This window comes from Carcharodon carcharias, chromosome 11 (genome assembly GCF_017639515.1).
Source record: "Carcharodon carcharias isolate sCarCar2 chromosome 11, sCarCar2.pri, whole genome shotgun sequence".
NCBI classification, from domain to species: Eukaryota; Metazoa; Chordata; class Chondrichthyes; order Lamniformes; family Lamnidae; genus Carcharodon; species Carcharodon carcharias.
The window spans coordinates 40,943,237-40,965,762 of NC_054477.1; the positions used below are offsets into that span (position 1 = coordinate 40,943,237).

At 41.3% G+C, this 22,526-nt stretch overlaps 1 protein-coding gene across 2 annotated transcripts in view; it reads right to left on the reverse strand.

Moving 5' to 3' along the window:
* nbeaa (neurobeachin a) overlaps positions 1 to 22,040 on the reverse strand; it is a 1,069,212-nt gene extending 1,047,172 nt beyond the window's left edge. For both annotated transcript variants that reach the window (XM_041199054.1, XM_041199053.1), the window contains exon 1: positions 21,438 to 22,040. In XM_041199054.1, the coding sequence (XP_041054988.1) occupies positions 21,438 to 21,743 (306 nt within the window). In that variant the 5' untranslated portion in view covers positions 21,744 to 22,040. The remainder of the gene's footprint in view (positions 1 to 21,437) is intronic.
* Positions 22,041 to 22,526: the final 486 nt, after the last annotated feature.

Genomic DNA, 22,526 nt, shown 5'->3' on the forward strand with positions numbered 1-22,526 from the left:
GGCCCTGGCAGAACCCAAACTGGGCGTCAGTGAGGTTATTGCTGAGCAAGTGCCTCTTGATAGCATTGTTGATGACCCCTTCCATTGCTTTACTGATGATCGAGAGTAGACTGATGGAGCGGTAATTGGCCGGTTTGGATTTGTCCTGCTTTTTGTGTACAGGACATACCTGGGCAATTTTCCACATAGCCGGGTAGATGCCAATGTTGTAGCTGTACTGGAACAGCTTGGCTAGGGGAACGCAAGTTCTGGAGCATAAGTTTTCAGTACTATTGCCGGAATATTGTCAGGGCCCATATCCTTTGCAGTATCCGGTGCCTTCAGCCGTTTCTCGATATCACGTGAAGTGAATCAAATTGGCTGAAGACTGGCATCTATGATGCTGGGGACCTCCGGGGGAGGCAGAGATGGATCACCCCTTTGGCACTTCTAGCTGAAGATTGTTACGAATGCTTCAGCCTTATCTTTTGCACTTTTGTGCTGGGCTCCTCCATCATTGAGGATGGCCGTATTTGTGGAGCCTCCCCCTCCTCCAGTGAGTTGTTTAATTGTCCACCATCATTCACGACTGGATGTGGCTGGACTACAGAGCTTAGGTCTGATCCGTTGGTTGTGGGGTCGCTTTGCTTTGTCTATCACTTGCTGCTTATGCTGTTTGGCACACAAGTAGTCCTGCATTACAGCTTCACCCGGTTAACACCTCATTTTTAGGTATGCCTGGTGCTGGCATGCCCACCTGCACTCTTCAGTGAGCCAGGGTTGATCTCCTGGCTTGATAAGGGTAGTAATGGTAGAGTGGGGGGTATGCCTGGCCCTGAGGTTACAGATTGTGTTTGAGTACAATTCTGCTGCTAATGGTCCACAGCACCTCATGGATGCCCAGTCTTGAGTTGTAAGATCTGTTTGAAATCTATCACATTTAAGACGGTGGTAGTGCCACACAAAACGATGGAGGGTATCCTCAATGTGAAGACGGGACTTCTTCTCCACAAGGGCTGTGTTGTGGTCACTCCTACCGATACTGTCATGGACAAATGCATCAGCGGCAGGCAGGTTGGTGAGGATGAGTTCAAGCATGTTTTTCCCTCTTGTTGGTTCCCTCACCACCTGCCGCAGACCCAGTCTAGCAACTGTCATTTAAGACTTGGCCATCTTGGTTAGTAGTGGTGCTTGGTGATGGACATAGAACCAAGGTACCAAAAAGAACATACATTTCAGGACATTACAGATCACCAAACCTGCAAAATTTTAAAGGTGGACCATAAATCAGCAAAAATAGAAAACAGAGAATCTTAGGTATGATCTTAGGGTAGCAATCGTATAAATGCTAAACATGCATCTTGCAAAAACAAGGCATCCTGAGTGAAAGCATGAACTGCTCCAACGGTATTATTCTTCACAACATACTTAAAGCATCAGTATCCATCATCCATACCCATCAATTGAATCAGGGTTTTCTTTTTGTTTCACTTGTAAATATTAGTTTTAGAAATTGAGTAATGCAAAATTGTTAATTTTGTGCAACACTGGCAGCTAGAACGATAGACAAATTGTGTTTGGTGAAAGAAATAATTCCAATTTAAGAGTTTAACAATATATCAAATCTGTGGAAAAGCAAAATACTGTAGGTGCTAGAAATCTGAAACAGAAAATTTCCCAAAATACTCAGCATCTGTGACGAGAAACAAGAGTTAACATTTCAGATCAATGATGGTCAGATGGCCACAGGCAACAGCCGGGGAGAGAGAATACAATGTGTCTAGCGAACAAAGTTTGTGTTAGGAACTTTGGCCTTGTCAATACTTAACTGAAGGAAGTTTATACACATCCAGTATTGAATATTGGGCAAGCGTCATGAAGAATCAAAAGTTGTATCGTCGTCAAGAGAGGTGGTGGTGAGGTACAGCTGTATGTTGTTAGGTACATGTGGAATCAGATACTGTACTTTTGAATGATGTTGCCAAGGTGCAACATGTATGAAAAATAGGAAAGGGTCATGAATAGATCTTTTGAGGGACTCCACATGAAACAGAATGGGAGCAGAAACAGAAGCCATTGCAAGGATTCTCTTGCTACAATGGAATAGATAAGAATATAAATAGGAGAGCACAGTGTCGCCCAGCTGGACAACAAATGAGAGGCGGAGGAAGATGGTGTGTTCAACAGCTGTACCTCGCCAACACCTCTCTCAACGACAACACAACTTTTGATTCTTCATGATGCTTGTCCAATGTCCAACAATGGATGTGCAGAAACGACCTTCAGTTAAGTATTGACGAGGCCAAAGTTCCTACCACAAGCTTTGTTCGCTAGACACATTGTATTCTCTCTCAATCATTTCAGATAGGTTAAGAAGAACGTGACAGAGCAATAGTATAACACGATGACAGACACGTAGGATATCATTTGCAACTTAGATAAGGTTTCTCTTTCTGCTCCCATTCTGCTTCATGTGGAGTCCCTCAAAAGTCTACTCATGACCCTTTCCTATTTTTCATCTACATGTTGCACCTTGGCAACATCATTCGAAAGTACAGTATCTGATTCCACATGTATCTAACAACACCCAACTGTACCTCACCACCACTTCTCTCGAAAACACCACAACTTTTGATTCTTTGTGATGCTTGTCCAATGTCCAATATTGGATGTGCAGAAACTTCCTTCAATTAAGTATTGACAAGGCCAAAGTTCCTACCACAAACTTTGCTCACTAGGCATATTGTATTCTCTCTCAAATATTTCAGACAGGTTAAGAAGAACGTGATGGAGCAATATTATAATACAATATCAGACACGTAGGGTGTCATTTGCAACTTTGATAAGGACTCATTCGATGATATGGTCAGTCCAGAAACCCAAATGGTAAAGTTTAAACATGTTGCAAAATAGGTGGGCACAGGATTGGGAGGCGACAATATGCTCCAGGACTATGGTGAGGAAAGAGAAATTGAATATGGGGTGTCAGTTTGCTAGGACAGATGGATCAAGGGTTGATAATTAAAAGGAGCGGGTTGATAGCAGTAGATTTAAAAGGAAAGGGAAACAGTACCAGAGGAGAGGGAACAGTTAACAAGATCACCTGGCATGGGTGCCAGGAAGTGAAGTACAGGGGTCAACAAGTTAATAGTAATAGAATTGAGAGAGTAGGGTGTGGGGCAAAATGAGCTTGGAGGGGTCATGAGAGGAAATAGGAGAGAAAGAGAAAGATGCAAGTACAGGGTTGGGAGGACCCTTGAGGGGAATTTGGCTTGGTGACTAGCAGAAAGGAGGGATGCAGCAGATGATCATCAACCATTATGAATATCTCAAACCCCACTCCAGTTGGCATGTCCTAAAACACCGTAAAGCAAATCAGGGTTGAAAATATCAGTTGTATGCTCCTTTGGATCCACATTATTCTGCAAATTTTCATTTTTGTTGAAACTTACTTTATACTAGAAACTGGAAAGGATCCGTTCAGCTACCTTAAAAGAGGCAGTGGCGGGGATATTCATGTTATTTTCAGGATCAATTATTGCTCTCAAACAACACTGTATCCTACCATTTAACACTACAAACTAGTGTGTTATGTTTCCTTAAAACTTCTGCTGATTCTTTTATCACAGAATTACAAAATTCAAGTACAGTGGGCCAAAAGGAAAAAAAAAATCACCAATACCACTTTTTTTACTTAAACTAGTTTTACAGATCACCTCCTGTCTCTCTAAATCTCGCCAGAAGTCTGAGCACACTTTACAGTCATAATCTCCTCCTCTAACATTCCATCCCAACTTTTCTGTTCCTTGGATTCTAGCATCTTGCACATTCTCACTAGGAATAAAACCGGACGGACCACCTGCATCAACCTAGGCACCAGAAACCACAATGACAAACTCAGCCCTGTCACCCTGCGGAGTCCTCCTTACTAACATCTGGGGACTGGGTGCCAAAACTGGGACAGCTGTCTCACAGACTAATCAAGCAACAGCCTGACATGGTCATACACACGGAATTATACGTTACAGACCATGTCCCAGAAACCGTCACTATCGCTGGGCAGGACAGACTCAGCAGAGGTGGCAGCACAGTGGCATACAGCCAGGAGGGAGTTGCCCTGGGAGTCCTCAGCATCCGGAGCCCAAGAAGTCTGACATCAGGTCAAACATGGGTAATGAAACCTCCTGATTACCACGTACCGCACACCCCCTTCCCCCTCAGCAGATCAATCAGTACTCACCCATGTTGAACTTGGAGAAAGCACTGAGGGTGGCAAGGACGCAGGATGTACATTGGGAAACTTCAACTCCATCACCAAGAATGGCTGCGGAGCACCACCACAGATCAAGCTGGTTGAGTCCTAAAGGACGTAGCTGCTAGACTAGGTCTGCGTTTATTCCTACTCTCTGTTTCTTGTCTGCCAACCAGTTTTCTATCCATCTCAATACACTACCCCCAATCCCATGCACTTTAATCTTACACGCTAATCTCTTATGTGGGTGGGACTTTGTCGAAAGCCTTCTGAAAGTCCAAATAAACCACATCCACTGGCTCCCCCTCAACAACTCTACTAGCTGCATCCTCAAAAAATTCCAGTAGATTTGTCAAGCATGATCTCCGCTCATAAGTCTATGTGACTCTGTCCAATTCTGCCACTGTTTTCCATATGCTCAGCTATTAAATCTTTTATAATGGACTCAAGAATTTTCCCCACTACTGACGTCAGGCTGACTGGTCTATAATTCCCTGTTTTCTCTCTGCCTCCCTTTTTAAACAGTGGGGTTACATTAGCTACCCTCCAATCTGTAGGAACTGTTCCAGGGTCTATAGAATCTCGGAAGATGACCACCAATGCATCCACTATTTCTAGGGACACTTCCTTAAGTACTCTGGGATATAGATTATCAGGCCCTGGAGACTTATCGGCCTTCAATCCCATCAATTCCCCCAACACCATTTCCCTACTATTACTGATTTCTTTCAGTTCCTCCGTCTCACTAAACCCTGTGTTACCCAATATTTCTGGTATGTTATTTGTGTGTCCTCCTTTGTGAAGACAGAACCAAAGTATGTATTTAGTTGGTCAGCCATTTCTTTGTTCCCCATTATAAATTCCCCTGTTTCTGACTGTAAGGGACCTACATTTGTCTTCACCAATCTTTTTCTCTTCACATACCTATAGAAACTTTTACAGTCAGTTTTTATGTTTCCTGCAAGCTTACTCTCGTACTCCCAATCCTCAGGTCTGTTTTTTTTTTTAGCTAATTTGTATGCCTCTTCCTTGAATCTAATACTATCTCTAACTTCTCTTGTAAGCCATGGTTTGGCAACCTTTCCTGTTTTACTTCTGCACCAGACAGGAAAAAACAATTGTTGCAGTTCACCCATGCGCTCTTTGAATGTTTGCCATTGCTTATCCACCATCATCCTTTTAAGTAACATTTCCCACTCCATCATAGCTAACTCGCGCCTCATACCATCATAGTTTCCTTTATTAAGATTCAGGGCCCTAGTCTCAGAATTAACTACGTCAATCTCCATCTTGATGAAGAATTCTATCATATTATGATCACTCATCCCCAAGGAGCCTCACACAACTAGATTGCCAATTATTCCTTTCTCATTACACAATACTCAGTCCAGGATAGCCTCTTCTCTGGTTGGTTCTTCAATGTATTGGTCCAGAAAACCATTCCCTATACACTCCAGGAATTCCTCCTCTACGGTATTGTTACTAATTTGATTTGCCCAATCTATATGCAGATTAAAATCACCCATAATTACAGATGTTGCTTTATTGCATGCATCTCTAATTTCCTGCTTAATGCCATTCCCAACATCACTACTACAATTTGGGGGTCTATATACAACCCCCACTAACGTTTTTTGCCCCTTACTGTTTCTCAGCTCTACCCATACAGATTCCACATCGTCGGAGCTAATATCTTTCCTCACTATTACGTTAATTTCCTCTTTAACCAGCAATGCAACTCCACCGCCTTTTCCTTTTTGTCTGTCCATCCTAAATACTGAATACCCCTGGATGTTCAGTTCCCATCCCTGGTCACCCTGCAGCCAGGTCCCCGTAATCCCGACTATATCATACCTGTTTACATCTATTTGCGCAGTTAATTCATCCATTATTGCGAATGCTCCTCGCGTTAAGGCACAAAGCCTTAAGGCTCGTCTTTTTAACATTATTTGTCCCGTTCACTATTTTTCAACGAGGCCCTGTTTGATTCTTGCCCTTGATTTCTCTGCCTATCACTTTTCTTATTCCCCTTTCTGTCTTTTGTTCTTGTCCTTGAATCCCCCTCCTCTGACTCCTTGCATAGGTTCGCACCTCCCTGCCATTTTTGTTTAAACCCTCCCCAACCACTCTAGCAAATATTCCCCCTAGGACATCAGTCCCGGTCCTGCCCAGGTGTAACCCTTCCAATTTGTACTGGTCGCACCTCCCCCAGGACCGGTCCCAATGTCCCAGGAATCTGAAACCCTCCACCTCACACCATCTCTTCAGCCACGTATTCACCAGATATATCCTGCGATTTCTACTCTGACTAGCACGTGACATTAGTAATAATCCTGAGATCACTACCTTTTTCAACTTACTTCCTAACTCCCTATATTCTGCTTTTAGGACCTCATCGCTTTTTTTTTAACCAATGTAGTTTGTACTAATGTATACCACGACCACTGGCCTTTCACCCTCCCCGTTCTGAATGTCCGTTAGCCACTCTGAGACATCCTTGAGTCTAGCACCAGGGAGGCAACATACCATCCTGGAGTCTCATTGGCAGCCACAGAAATGCCTATCTATTCCCCTTACAATTGAATCCCCTATAACTATTGCATTCCCACACTTTTTACTCCTCCCCTGTGCAGCAGAGCCAACCGTGGTGCAATGAATTTGACTGGTGTTGCTTTCCCCTGAGAGGCCATTCCCCTCAACAGTGTCCAAAGCTGTATATCTGTTTTGCAGGGGAATAGCCACAGGAGGTTCCTGCACTGCCTGCCTAGTCCTCTTGCTCTGCCTGGTGGTCACCCATTCCCTTCCTGCCTGTGGACTCTTAGCCTGCGGTGTGACCACCTCTCTATACGTGCTAGCCACAATACGCTCCACCTCACAGATGCTCCACAGCGTTCCCAGCCACCGCTCCAGCTCTGAAACCTGGGCTTCCAGGAGCTGCAGCTGGAGACACTTCCTGCACACATGTTGGCCCCGGGCACTGGAAATGTTCCTGGCTTCCCACATAAAGCAGGAGAAGCACCCAACGGCTTTCAGCTCTCCTGCCATGACTTACCCCTTTAAATTGAATTAAACCTTTTGGAAGACAATATCAAATAATATCAATTACTCTCGGGCCCTGCTAGCCCTTACAAATGATGAACCACAAAATATGACCTTAAAAACTATAAGCAATAAAAGTAGTAAATATTTACCTGGCCATACTCACGCTACTCAAAGGATCACCTCATTCCCTCCTCACCAAACTTCCAAAGCAGCATTCCAGTGCTGACTGTGATGCTGACTGCATGACACTCTTCCCAGGCTGCTTCACAGCAATGCTGACTGCAGGACACTATTCCTAGGACATCACTACAGAAACTCTTCAGGGTAGTGTCCTAGGCTCAACCATCTTCAGCTGCTTCATCAGTTACCTTCCTTCTGCCATAAGATTCAGCACAATGTTCAGCACCATTTGCGACTCCTCAAAAACAAACGGTCCATGTACAAGTGCAGGAAGGCCTGGACAATATCCAGGCTTGGGCTGACTAATGACACTTAACATTCATGCCACACAAGTGCCGGGCAATGATCACCTCCGACAAGAGAGAAAATCTAACTATTGCCCCTTGACATTCAATGGCATCACCATTGCTGAATCCCCACTATCAACCTCCTGGGGGTTACCAGTGACCAGAAACTGAAATGGACTAGCCACATAAAAAACAATAGCAGATCAGAGGCTAGGAGTCTTGCGGCAGGTAACTCAATTCCTGACTCCCCAAAGTCTGTCCACCGTCTACAAGGCGCAAATTAGGTGGGTGATGGAATACTCTCCATTTGCCTGGATGAGTACAGCTCCAATAACACTCCAGAGGCTTGACAACATTCAGGATAAAGCAGCCCACTTTATTGTTTGAGGAAGGGGAGCCATTCACTCCCTCTTCCACCACCGACCAACAGTGGCAGCAGTGTGTGCCATCTATAAGATGCACTTAAGAAACTCACCCACGCTCCCTAAGCAGCACCTTCCAAACTCTCAAACACTACCATCTAGAAGGACAAGGGCAGCAGATACCATCATCAGAACATCATCACCTGGAAGTTCCCCTCCAAGCCACTCACCATCATGACTTGAAAATATATTGCCGTCCCTTCACTATCACTGGGTCAAAATCCTGGAATGCCCTCCTGAACAGCACTGTGGGTGTACCTACGCCACATGGCCTGCAGCGATTCAAGAAGGCAGCTCACCACCACCTTCTCAAGGGCAATTAGGGATAGGCAATAAATGCTGGCCGAGCCAGGGACACCCACATCCCATAAATGAATAAACTTTTAAAAAATTTACCCACCACTGGCAGTAATACCTTTAGATCCAATCCCCAGAATTCCACCTTCCCCTCTCCCCCTCTCTCTCCCCAGTGTTTAAGACCCTCCTTTGAAGGACACATTTTTCAATAAGCCATTATTCACGTCTCAATCTTTTTCTTTGGCTCAGTTTCCTCACACATCTGAAATGCCTCAGGATACTTTCTATATTGAAGGTGCTGTTTAAACAACTCAAAATAGTCCAAATTATCTGACAGAGCAAACACTGAAGCCAAATTGTGAATTCAAACTTGTTTTTCCTCCAGTTTTAGAATTCCCATTTTCTTTTCACAGGTTAACTTCTGATCTCAGCTCTTATATAAGTTATAGGATCAAGCTTATATGAACTGATGACAGACACAAGGGTGCTCCTCAGAATCAATGCATCTTTCATTAAGCAATATTTCACTTTGAGGAACTTCCTCCCCAAGTACATACTGGAAAGTCTCATGATGTCTTTGCCCAGACTTCCAGAAAGCCTTTGGTAACAGTCTTAATGAAAGGCTGCTACATAAACTTAAGGCAGTGGGCACCCTTGATGAAACTTGCAAGTGGATAGCATTAACTGAAATAAAGAAAACAGCAGGTACAAGTTAGTGGAGTGATTTCAAATGGGAAGATGTAGATCTTGGGGATCCGTTCCGGCGCGCTTTACAATTTGTATTCTGAACGTCTACCTGTATCCACAAATACAAAGCAAGCTAGTTAAATTTTCAAATACAAAACTGGAGGTGGTTGATGAAACAGCCAAGAAAGAAGAACCTAGATGCAATTTGTAAGCAAGCAGACCCATGCCAGATAAAATTCAGAACTGTGCAAGGTATTGCATATCAGAAGAAAAAAAAACATGTATGTGTCACTGAACAAGCTTGCGAACAGGCAGAAACAAATCTGGAGTAATAAAGGCTTAGTAGGACGAAAGTTGCTGGAGTCAAGTTTATCTGGACAGTATTGGTTTTTGAAAAACATTTGCTTTTCTAATTTGTTAGCTCAATATAATGCAGTAATGCAGGAAAAAGAAAGCAACCAAAAAGTCATTGTCAATTTTTTGGAAGTTGCCTGTCAGTCTTATTAGCCAGGTACTTGTTGGGTCTTTTTTTTAATGTTTGTTCTTGGGATGAGAGAAACTTTAGCAACAGAATTTATTGCCCATCTCCAGTTCTTCAGAGTAAGAGTTAACTACACAGTGTGGGATAGCAGTCACCAGACCTTTTGGGTGGAGCCTTCCTTCTCTGAAGGAGATAAATGAATCAGTTGGATTTTTACAACAATCCAACAACATCTACAGTTATTTTTTTCTGACACTAGCCCAAAAATTATCAGATTTATTTCACTCAATTTTGAAACTTATCATGGTGGCATTTGAATTCTCAATGACTAGGTTGCTTGGTTAGTACTCTACTATTAGGCTATCATACCCATTTACTAGTTCATGAAAATAGCATCTTTGAAGATAAGTGTTTTGACTCCTTGGTTCTGTGCTGGCTGCTCATTTTGATCAGTACAAGTGCTACCTGTCGAGTGAATGGTAGTGTGCTTGATGTTCTCATATCAAGTCAACTGGATCTTAGCTGAAAACAGACAGTAGCTTTTTAAAATCAATGTATATACGAATTTATTGCGTTGAAAGATTTGGCATTGCCTTACAATTTAAGATTTTCACCTCCTTAGACTTAATGGTTTCACTAATGATGAGATCACAAACAAATGCAAGATCAGTGTCACCAAATATTCATTTAAATTTCAGGTTCACTTCTAGCTATGTCAAATACACTTTACAAAGCCGGATACACAAATAACCACTATCACGACCCAAGAACAACTTAAAATGCTTTGCAATCAATGAATTGCTTTTGAAATGTTTTGTTTTACCTCCTTATGTGACTTGGTGCCATACTTTGTTTTATAATGTTCCTGTGAAGAGCCTTGGGAAGTTTTATTATATTTATATAGCACCTTGAATCTAAGTTTTTTGCTGTTGCTGTAGGCAAAACAAGCAATTCGCATATAAAAACTTCCACAAAGCACAATGAGATAAATGCCCAGCTAAACTTTTTGTCTGGGGATGTTGATTCACAGACTGGCAGGTCACCCAAAAGACAACACCTCCAATGTTGCAGCATTCTATAAGTAACACATAATTAACATAGAGATTGTGTTTTCCATGTCCCTGGAGTAGGCCTTGAACCAGCTACTGACTCAGAGGAAAGAGTGCTCCGACTGTACCAAGGCTGATATTTACAAAGGCACAAATGTTACAGCACAGAAATAGGCTAAATAGCACATCAGGTATGTTTTTCCTCACCTTATGTTTAATATTTATCTTTTTTAAACAACTAGTTCCCTTTAAAGTAATCTTTGGACTCCTTGCTGCAATTGCAGTTTCCTCCATTCCTTCCACTTTGAATGAGCCAGTCAATCCCTTTATCTTCTTTTGTCCTCCACTTCCTCCCTCTCTTCTTCCTGCCTCTTTTCGTCTCCAATTGTCCCTGTTAAATCCATTTGATCTGAGAATTATGTCTCCCTGTTTCCAATATCACACTGAGATCAACTAGAAAAGCGAATTAAACATTAAACCCAAGTCATCTTAGAAAATTCAAAGATGAAAAATTAAAAGCCATAACTATTATTTTGGGGGGGAATTGGGAACACCAGCCTGAATAACAATTTTCAGATTTGTTGGTAACCTACTCCCAATTGCAGTACCTGATCTAATTGGAGTTCCATACAGATACATGCATTCCTTTCCCAGAAGAAAAATTCTACAAAATGCAGTAGAATGAGGATGCATCCACTCTCTATGCAGTCTGTCCAAAATCATACTCAATAATGAACTCCAATTCATGTTCACATTTTTATCATATATTATATAAAAATTACTGTTGTATATGTAAATTACAATATTTGTAAAACATTTACATATTTAGATTATATTCATAGCCAAATGTCAACATTTTGCCTCAGTGTTAAAATCAATTGGTCACCAATGTAGATTTTTCTTCAATTTTATGTCAATATTCCAACCAAAGCTGCTCAAAAGTTTCCCAGTACTGAATTTGCCACTATTTATCAAGAATCCCTCCCCATTTCAGATGGTCTCATATTAACTAGCCCATGTGTTGAGTATAAAAAATTAAATAATCCCTTTCATATTTTGCTCAAATGTTTTATTAAAAAAACCACGATGTACATTTCATGAAATTACAGTAGCACTTCAAATCTAAACGAAAACAGGAATACAATGCATCCGGTGTAAAATAATTGCCTAAGCAATTCAGAGACTTCATTATTCTCAATGCACTATATAGTCAACTCCAGGTACCTGATTTAATCATATGTTCAGTGAGTAGATGTCGTCTTCACATCTCTGATATGAAATTCCTAATCCAATCAACCCATTATGTTCTATTTGTGGTAATGTTGAAATTTAAACACGTAATTCACTTCTAAAGACAACAGCTCACTCAGTGAAATGACCAATTACTGTAATGTATTCATATATTATGCTAATGTTATACAATGTTTGAGCATGCACAATACATAATAACACAATAAACTTACTATTATGAACAGGCTATACCTTGTGTCAGACATCTTCATTTGTGCCATCAATATGCCACAAAAACTGGTAACAAAGATGGATGTGCTGAAGCCACTATGTTCAGGATCAGCCCAACACCCTGACAAGTTTGATTAGATGTGGGTAAGGTTTTGTACATGTCTGGGAAAAGCTTAACTCCATTGTGGACCAAAAGAGCAGGAGCAATCAGCACCACGCTATAGCTGAAGTGAGATATTTGCTCCAGTGTTTTAGGAACTGCAGCAGAACCTAGCCTGGATCAGAGTCAAGAGAGATCCCCAAGACAACAACAGAACCCTTCAGCAGACAGAGTTGAACAAGAGATTTAAAAACAGAAAAGAAAGAAGATCTTTGCCGATGAGAACTTTCCAAAACAGTGGAGCAAAACTGCTGTAAAGTTTGTATTTTCATTGCTGTAAAAACACATGCATGTAGCAGAGTCTGGAACTGTTTCCTCAGGTGAATGGGCTGCCATGGGTCGTATATCCATCTGATTAAAATCTCCAATCTGGTTAAGAGGCATTTTCAACCACCGGCTAAACTGGTTTTGGACAGCAGAAGTAAAGTGCTTTCTGTGTCACTACTGACTTTGAATGGGACAATATGGCTGCATCGACAAAATATATTGGATAGCTAGGAACATATGAAAGGGCTCGAGAATCAGTTTGTACAGCAAAAGATGATGCATTTTTTTTCAGAGCTAATAATACTTTGGAGCTTGAAGGTGAAAGTGAAGAGGTCGGGACTCAGAATAAGGCAATTCTTGAGCACAAAAAAGCAAATTTTGCAAATGAAAATTGGCCCAGGGGTATATGGCAAACCAACAAATTTTCCTGCTTCCAACCAGGCAAAAGATGTGCCATTCAAAACAATCATTAATTTGGAGGAACATTTCAACCCTAAGCCACTAAAGATAGCAGAAAGCTACAAATCTGAAACCAGAAGTCAGAAAAGTAGTAAACACTCAGCGAGTAGATTGTGATACTGAAGAATTTATCACAACATTGCAATTTTGGCATAATATTTGATCATGCATTAGAAGAGAGATAGCTATCTGGACTGGTGGATAAAAGAATCCAATTAAAGTTACTGAACATGCACACCAACTCAAATGTAAGCTTGTGTAAGATTGCTCTTTTCAAGGAGATGGCATCAAAGAATGCCGGGAACTTTGTCCTACACAAGTGACTAATACATTTTCTGTCCACTCAGAAGGTGTCTGTCAAGCCTAACATGGGGAGACCTAGTCAGAAGAGTACTGGCAATTGCGGTTTAATGACTTGTTATCACTGTAATGGCAACCACACAGTACAGGCATGTTAAGTACAGAAAGACCAATTGACAAAAGGAAAGCCATATTGCAACAGCTTGCCAAGCGAAGGTCAAAGCAGGAAAGAGAACTCATACCAGTGGTAATGAAAACAGCGACATCACAAGGGTGGAGTTCATAATCTTGAAGTGAATCCTGAGTACCTCAACGAAGAGGAGCTAGGGCTATACAGCATTTATGCCACTAGCAATCACATACTTGAACATAAGCATCAATACAGCTGCAGATTGTTCCATTTTGAGCAGAGGGAGGTACGAGGGCAAATTTAGTGATGTACCTAAAACAGAACACAGTTTAGTTGAAAACTAATTCTGGAGAGGCGTTAGAAACATGTGGACAAATGGAATGTAATGTCCAACATAAGGGCAAATCCCTCAAGTTGTAGCGAGCTATGTCAACAAACCAATGTTAATCCTCAGGCTGAAGTTAGACTGGAAGCATATTTTCCAAGTTGAAGGTTGATCAGCTATTGAATAGTTCCAGCAGCATTTGAGGACAGTTATGAAGGCATAATCGGTGTGAAAGTGCACATCCAAATCAAGCCTGATGCAAAATCAGTACATGCCGGGGTGAGACCGGTTCCTTATTCTCAAAGTCCAGGTTGAAGCTGAGAAAAATGGTGTGCTAGTGAAAATTTATACAATGATTGGGAAACTCCAAGTGTAGCAATGCTCAAGTCAGACAAAACCGCAAGATTATGCGGTTTTATGTGGTCACAATCACAAAGTCACAATCAACTAGGCAGTACACAAATGAGCAGTATCCATTACCAACCTCTCAATATTTTTCTACGATGTTAGCAGGATCCAAGCTATTCATGTGGATCAAGAGAGCCAGCAGTATCTCACAATAAATACAGGGATTCTACTCTTACATGAGGCTACTCCATGATGCAAAGTCTCCTTCAAAAACCCTCCAAGCTACAATGGATAAGCTTTTGCAAGGAGCACCGCCTTCGTGCACAATGAAGATGATGCATTGACTGCAACCACAAAGAGGAAGAGAATATTCAACTGTTGAATGAAGTGTTTAAAAGATTCAATGATCACAACGTGAAGCTGAAAAAAAAAGCATGCATATTTTGGCCTGAAAAATCAATGGAAAGGAGCTATAGCCGGTGAAGGAGAAGACAGAGGCTCTCATCAAAGCCAAGGGATGTGTCTTAACTTACATCTTTTCTAGGCATGGTTCAATGCAACTCACAATTTCTGCTTGCGCTTGCAATGGTGTTAGCTCCACTAAGTGCGATGAAGAAAAACATGAAATGGGAATGGACCAAAGCATAATGAGATGCTTATGACATATGTAAGAGAAGCTTGACCAGTGATGCACTATTTGTTCATTAAGACAAATCACATTCTGAAGCCAGCATCTGATGCTTCAAACTATGAAGCTGGAGCAATAATTAGTCATGTCATGGATAAGGTCAAGAGAGGCCCATGGCATCTGTGCCCCATACCCTCACCAAGAATGAACACAACTATGCGCAGATAGAAAAGGAAGCGCTTGGAATCATCCTTGGAATCAAAAAGTTCCACTGGTTTTTGCTGTGCAGAAACTTCACACTATTAGCAGATCACAAACTCCTAGAAGCTATTCTAGGACCAAAGTCTGGAATACCAATGATGGCAGTGACAAGGATACAATGGTGGGTTGTACTTCTCTCTCGATACAACAACATCATCAAATATCACAGTTCAAAAGAGAATGCTATTGCTGACACACTGCCGAGTTTTCCAAATGAGGATTTAGAATTAAGCTGTGAAGATGCAATCTTCACAATTGGAACAGTTGATAGTGACTTTCCAAGCATTGCAACTGAAACTGCAGCTGAAACAGATATTGAATGGATGAAAACAATTCGACCAGTGTACAGATGAGGAACTGAAACCATTCCACAATTGTCACAATGAATTGTCATGTGGGCAGGGCTGCATCATGTGGTGGTTGCTAGTTCCTTGAGAGTTTGGATTCTGGCAGAATGCCATTCTGAACACAGTGACCTAGAATCATTACTATGCAAACGTACTAGCTTCCAAAATTGTAGAAATAAGCCACCAAAACACGTTTATAGTCACAGCTGACTCAACCATTTCAAAGGGTTCACATGGACTTTTGTGAAAAAGGAAATGACAATTTCTTGTTACTCATCTATAGCTACTCGAAGTGGAACGAAATAAAGCACATAGGTCAAAATGCCAATACTGAATGAACAATAGTTGAGTTGTAGTCTATTTTTGCTTGCTTGCTGCAAAAGAAGCAAACACAAGGTGAGAAAAAACTTTTTCACACAGCGAGAAGTTAGGGTTTGGATTGCACTGCCTGAAAGTGTGATGGAAGCAGGTTCAATTGATGCATTCAAGAGGGCATTGGATGATTATTTAAATAATCAACATGTGCCGGGTTACGGGGAGAAAGCAGGAGACTGGCACTAAGTTAAAATGCTCAGACAGCTGGTGCAGATGCAATAGGCCGAATGGCCTCCTACACCATAACAATTCTGTGATTTGGTTTACCAGAGGAGCAGAAAACTGTCCTCAATTTTGTTCTGCTCTGTTCCAGAATTTCATGAAGCAAAACGGAATCAAATATACTGTCACAACTCCTTACCATCCATCATTAAACAGAGCCGTTGAAAGATCCATTAGGATAGTTGAAGAACCACTCAAGAAACAAGTGCTGCATGGGTATCCAAATCTCAGTATGAAACAGCAATTGGCTAATTTTCTGCTGAAGTATAAAGCAACCCCACATTCCACCACAGGGTATACACCTGCTGAGCTTTCGATGAAGACAGTTAGGATATGTTTGAGTCTGGTCCTACCAACGAACACAAACAGTTCAGTAAAAAATGTCACTATGCAACAAACAAAAGAGAATGAAGTTTCAGGTAAAATGAGCTTGTTCGTGATTGGAGCCTCCCTCATATGCCACACAAGTTGGGTGTGGGAAATGTAGTACGAAAGTGGGGAACCAAAAGATACTTGTTGAAATTGACAGAAGGGTGAGAAATTTCCATGTAGATCACATGATCCAGGTAAGGGCTGAACCAAATCACAAGTACAATCTACTTGATCATGAGTTCATGCCAGAGTTTGAACTAATTCAGGTTTCAGTGTCTGAAGTACCAACTTCTGAAAAAGAAACAATTCCTTTGAGTAAGTAATCAAAATCAAACGGTCCAAAATCTGACTCTACACCAAACCTGTAAGGAGATCAGGAGGGCTTTGTACACCAGTTACTGGACTTTATTTGTAGACAGTAAGCAGGAAGAGATGGAGTGGGTCCTTTTAGAGACAAAGAGGGTACTTAGAGACACAGGGCAAGGCTAGAATACTTCATGAGCACTTTGCATTTACTAAGGAAGAAGAAGCTGACAAAATATCTGTAGAGGTAATGCATGGGATGAAAACTGATAGGAAGGATGTACTGGAAAGGCTGGCAATGCTTAAAAGTGAATATGTTACCTGGTCCAAATTAACAGGGTGCTATTCAAAATCTAACAACAATTGCGATTAATAATTACAGAAAATATGCTGCAAAGAATTTTACACTGGAAAACCAAGTTATACAATGCTTTGAGGGAGAAATACTGTAAAATATTACTGAAATTGTTGCTTATTGTATAATTTGAGCAATTCCAGTGATCTTAATACAGTCTTTTGATATGTTATATAATTGATCTTAGGTTTGCTTATGTGGAAATGTTTTATTAGAGCAAATAAAATTCCAGTCAGGCAGAATATAATTTGCATATGAACAAAGGAACGTTTTAAAATATGTGGTGTTCACATCATGTGTGTGAATTTATTCATACTGCACAGACAAGATTTAAACAAGAAACTGAAAATTAGAGGTATAGCACTACTTCTTTAGTCCCAATAATATTAAGTGCCAGATATTTGCCAAAGCAAATATTTCACATCGAAAAGCATTTCTGAAGTTGATTGGTTGCTACTGGTTGAAATTGTACCAAAAACTGTTGGCCACAATTTGATCACCATGTTTGAGAAAAAGACACTTATTTTATGTTCTTCAAAATGAAACATTATAATGGTAGCAGCATGATATTTTTATTGTAAACGGAACTAATGTGTTGTTATGCTGCAGGAACATGCCAGTTGTCTTTGAAGACAAAATTAAACCTAATTTTACAGAAACTGAGCTCTCAAGTAGAGTATTTAAAAAGATAAAATATGGGCAGTTAATGGTATTTTGTCCATGAGATTTCAGCCTCTTCAAGGTGAGGGATTTTGTGTTGGAGAGCATTGTGGGAGCCCTGAAGTATATAGCACGTGTGGTGAGAGTAGCAGAAAGCACTGTGTGATACATACACACAGACATATAGGTACAACATACACAACACACATGCCAAACATGTCATGCACCACATACACACAACTATTATACAGGCACACAACATATACACATGCATGACAAATATTCACATCCATACACCTAGCCATCCACATGCGTCTATACACTTCCATATGCACCATGAGCTGCATACATCCCCACACACCAATTAACACACATGCTTGTACATACAAAATAGGACAGAGAGACAGCTGAGATCCATTGTCTGCACTATCTGTGCTGTGTAGGAACTCCAGGAGACCACAGGTGTTGGCATCACCCTCAGCCACAGAGAGCTCAGGGCAGTAACTGGGAGCTGTCTGGCAGGGTAGGAAGAGACAGACATTGCAGGAAATCTCTAGAGTTTTGCACCCACCAACCAATTTTTAGTCAAATCACAGAAATTTACAACATGGAAGAAGGCCATCTGGCCTAGCCCATTATGTGCACATGGGCTGATAAGTAGCCATCCAGTTCTTGGTCCAAAGCCTTGTAAGTTACTGCATTTTAAATGCATATCCAAGCAGTTTTTAAAATGTTGAGTTTCTGCCTTTACCAGCCTTTCAGGCAATAAGTTCCAAATCCTCACCGCCCTCTGGGTGAAGCAATTCCTCTCAGGTCCACTCTGATTATGGACCCTTTAACCAAGAGGAATAGGGCCTTCCTATCCATTCTATCTAGACACCTCAATGCTATACACTTCAATCAGGTCTCCCCTCAACCTCACTGGTTCCAAAGAAAATAACCCTCGCCTATCCAATCTTTCCTCATAACTAAAATTTCAGTCCAGACAGCATCCTCATAAATCTCCTCTGTACCCTTTCTCATGTAATCACATCTTTCCTATAGCGCAGTGACCAGAACTGCATACAGTATGTAAGCTGTGGCTCAACTCATTTTATATACAGTTCCAGCATAACCTCCCACTCATTCTATGCCTCAGGTAATAAGGCAAGCATTCCATATGCCTTCTTGACCACCTTCAGGGATCTGTGGACATGCACTCCAAGATCCAGCTGTTCCTCTACATTTTAGTATCCTACTATTTATCGTGTAGCCTTGTTAACTTTCCCCAAATACATTACTTCATACTTCTCTGGATTGAGCTTCATTTGCCACTGTTTCACCCAGATGACTAGTCCATTGGTATCTTCCTTCCTTCAGCTTTCTTCATCATCAGCCACACACATCTAATTTTTGTATCGTCTATAAACTTACATTCAAGTCCAAGTCATTCATGTATATACCAGAAAAAGGAGGGTACCAAGTACTGAGCCCAGTGGAATCCCACTGGAAACAGCCTTTTGGTCACAAAAATACCCAAACATTATCCTTTGCCACTGTCAATTTTGAATTGAACTGTTTATCAGACTGAAGTAAAGTACACAGTGGTGTTCCCCAGTATTAGTAATTAAGCTCTTTCCAATATGTATTAATAATCTGATTGTGTGTGTGTACAGGGAATAATTTCAAAGTTTACAGGTGGCATGAAACTCCAATTAGTAAACAATGAAGACGATAGTCACAAACTTCAGGAGGATACAGACTGTGAAATAAGATGAAATTTAATGCTAAGAAGTGTTAAATCATTCATTTTGTTAGAAAGCAGCAATATAAACTAACTGGTACAATTTTAAAAAAGGGTGGAAGAACAGAAAAGATCTAGGAGTTTATGTACACAATTCTTTGAAGGTGGCAGACAAGTTGCAAAGGCTATTAAAAAGGCATATTCGGTCCTTGGCTTCTAAGTAGAGACATCAAATAGAAAAGGAAGTTGTGCTAAACCATATAATTGACTGGTTAGGCCCTTGGTGGAGAATTGTGGTTAATTCTGGGCACCACACTTTACTAAGGATGTCAAGGATTTAAGAGAAGGCATTTACAAGAATGGGACCAGAGATGAAAGCCTTCAGCAACTGACAGACTAGATAAACTGGGGTTGTTCTCCTCAGAGCAGAGAAGGTTAAGGGGTGAATTTAATAGCAGGTGTTCAAAAATCATGACGGGTTTTGATAGAAAAAAGAAATAAAAGCTGTTTCCAATAGAAGAGCCGATTACCAAATGACACAGATTTAAGGTAACTAGCAAACAAATGAAGGGTTACATGAAGAAAGAAAATTATACAGTGAATTGTTAGCTGGAATGCACTACCTGAAAGAGTGGCAAAAGCAGAATTAATAAGAAGTTTCAAAAGGGAATTAGGTAAATACTTTAAGGGCAAAAATTTGTATATTATGGGTAAAAGCAGGAATTAAATGTATAACTCTTTCAAAAAGCCGGTACAGGCATGAAGGGCCAAGAAGCCACCTCCTGTCCTCTACCATTTTATAATTATTCAGTGACCAAAACAGTAACCTTGAAATCAGAACAGCGAGTGAGTTAATTAGCAGAATGTACAATCATTCTACACGGATAAGTTATTTTTCTGGGCAGTTTACTGTTAACTTAAAAAATGTTTTTTAGTATAACCCTGCACAGAAAATTAAGCCTTTCATGTTTAACGCTTCTGGAAAACATTTCAGGCAAATCAATAACACAGCAGTCAATTCGTGGTTTCTAAGATGTTAGCGGTATCTCTCAATCATTAGCTTCATACTGACAAGTTTCAGATTAAGTTGAGGTGAATAGTGTAGCACTCATTTATCAATTTCAAGCAAGTCTGGTAATTTTCCAAAATGCGAAGTCGTCCTACTCTCTATCAGTTCAGAACTGAGGAAGTGAGAGTACACTGCACTATCTTCCAAAACCTAACTTGTTATTCAAACCGGTTCATTGCCAGTAAAGGCGCTACTATCATCATCTGTAAATTCATGTGCGCTCGGATCTCGGGGACAATAAATGAAGACTGGTATAATGTAGAAATGCCTTTCTTAAATAGTCCACGAAAGTTCGAGATCAGTACTTTCAGAATTTAGAACAGCCTAAAACACAGCGCACGTCAACAAGCCACCCCGACGCACTTTTCCCCATTAACAAGTCAAATAATGCTAATCTGACACATTGGTCTGGCGGAACCAGGACCTTCAGGACTTAAACCGCAACTTGTGAAAAGACAAACAACGTCTGCGATCGATGATAGGTAGTGCTGATGTCTTACACTGTAAGAAAGATGTTTTCAAATGTTTTAAAAGTAGGCTTTACGTGTTATTCACAACAGGACAACCTCGCAGGCAAGACGTACAGACTATACCCACTGTCTATCGTACGTACTGTCTCTGCTTCAGTTTAGCAGATCAATTTCCATAAAATTATGGGCCCCAGTCATTTGGACGCAGCTAACATGCCGCTCTTCCTATTGCAGGTTTATGGTCCGGATTTCTGCCTTCGTACAGGGTCTGGCTATTTAAAAGAAACCTTTACCCTTCCAGCCAGGTGCGACACAACCAATGGCAATAAACTCCCCAAGTTGCATTTGACTCCACATCGGTTTTCCAAATCAATATTTAATGTGTCACATCTACAAGAAATCACATCAACGCTTCTGCCTTTATAAAATACGGCCCCCTCTCCCGACGATCCTTTCCCCAATCTTAATTCTCAAGGGGACAGATTAAACGCACATTTTATTCCCGCACTTTAAAATAAAGGCTCACCAGGTTCAGCACAGTCTCCACGATATCCCTGTTGCTGACCTCTCCAACTTGGATGAGGCCGATGACAACGGCGAATTTCATCTTAATATTCCTGATGGGCACCGAGGGGTTAATGCCAGAGATGGACACCATCGAACCCACCATCTCTGCTGCTGCTGCCGGCGATGGCTGCGGTTTGGTGCCGAGCTCCAGACCCCGGGCTCCGACTCCCCCTCCCGAACCTAATAGGGCGGTTTCTCCTGCCCCAGCCGGAGCCGGAGCCGGAGGCTGCATGTTTACCGGCAGCGCCGGCTTGTCGCTCGCCATGTCCTCCGACCTCCGAGCTATTCCTGCTTCTCACATTCACCGGCACCAGAGCAAAAAAAAGGGGGGGAGAGAGTGGAATATTCTGGAAAAAAAGCTCAGCAGAATTTTAACCCACACCAAAAAAAATCAGATAGAGAGAAATAGATAACCCACCCATTTAATCATTACAAGACCTGATCCTTTTGTATTTTTTTTTGTTTCTATTTCTCCTTCAATTTTAGATCGAATGATTGAGACTTATCTTACTGCCACTCCGCTCACTGCCACCGCTCGCTCCCCTATCACTTTCTCCGCCATCTTCTGGCCCCTCGTTGCAGTCGGCTCCTCTACGCATGCGCACTGGGCGGTCGGCGGGGTCCCGTTAGACAAGTCTCAGGTGTCCAGGTGACAAGTGCACATGGTGCAAGCTTAAAGCAGTCAGCAGAAGAGATCAGCTTGTTGCAAGAATAAGCTTCAGCAGCCGCACCAGTATCAAGAAAGCTCAAGTATAGAAACCATGAAACCAGTGCACCCGTTTACTATTCTGTCTGCAACCCTTTCTTATTTTGTTGTTACTTTTCCATTAACAGTGAAAGTGATTGGAAATACTGAAAATTGCAGTGTTATTAAGATGCATATTTCATTTTCAACATCTCAAAGCAATACTTTGGAGGACTTTTCAAATGGATCATTGTAGATAATATACGTCTGAAAATATCTGCAATTGCGTCATAATACTCCTGAAAGGGGTACGGAATAAAAGGGGTGTTCTGCAAATATATGTTTCACTAATATTAAGAGTGG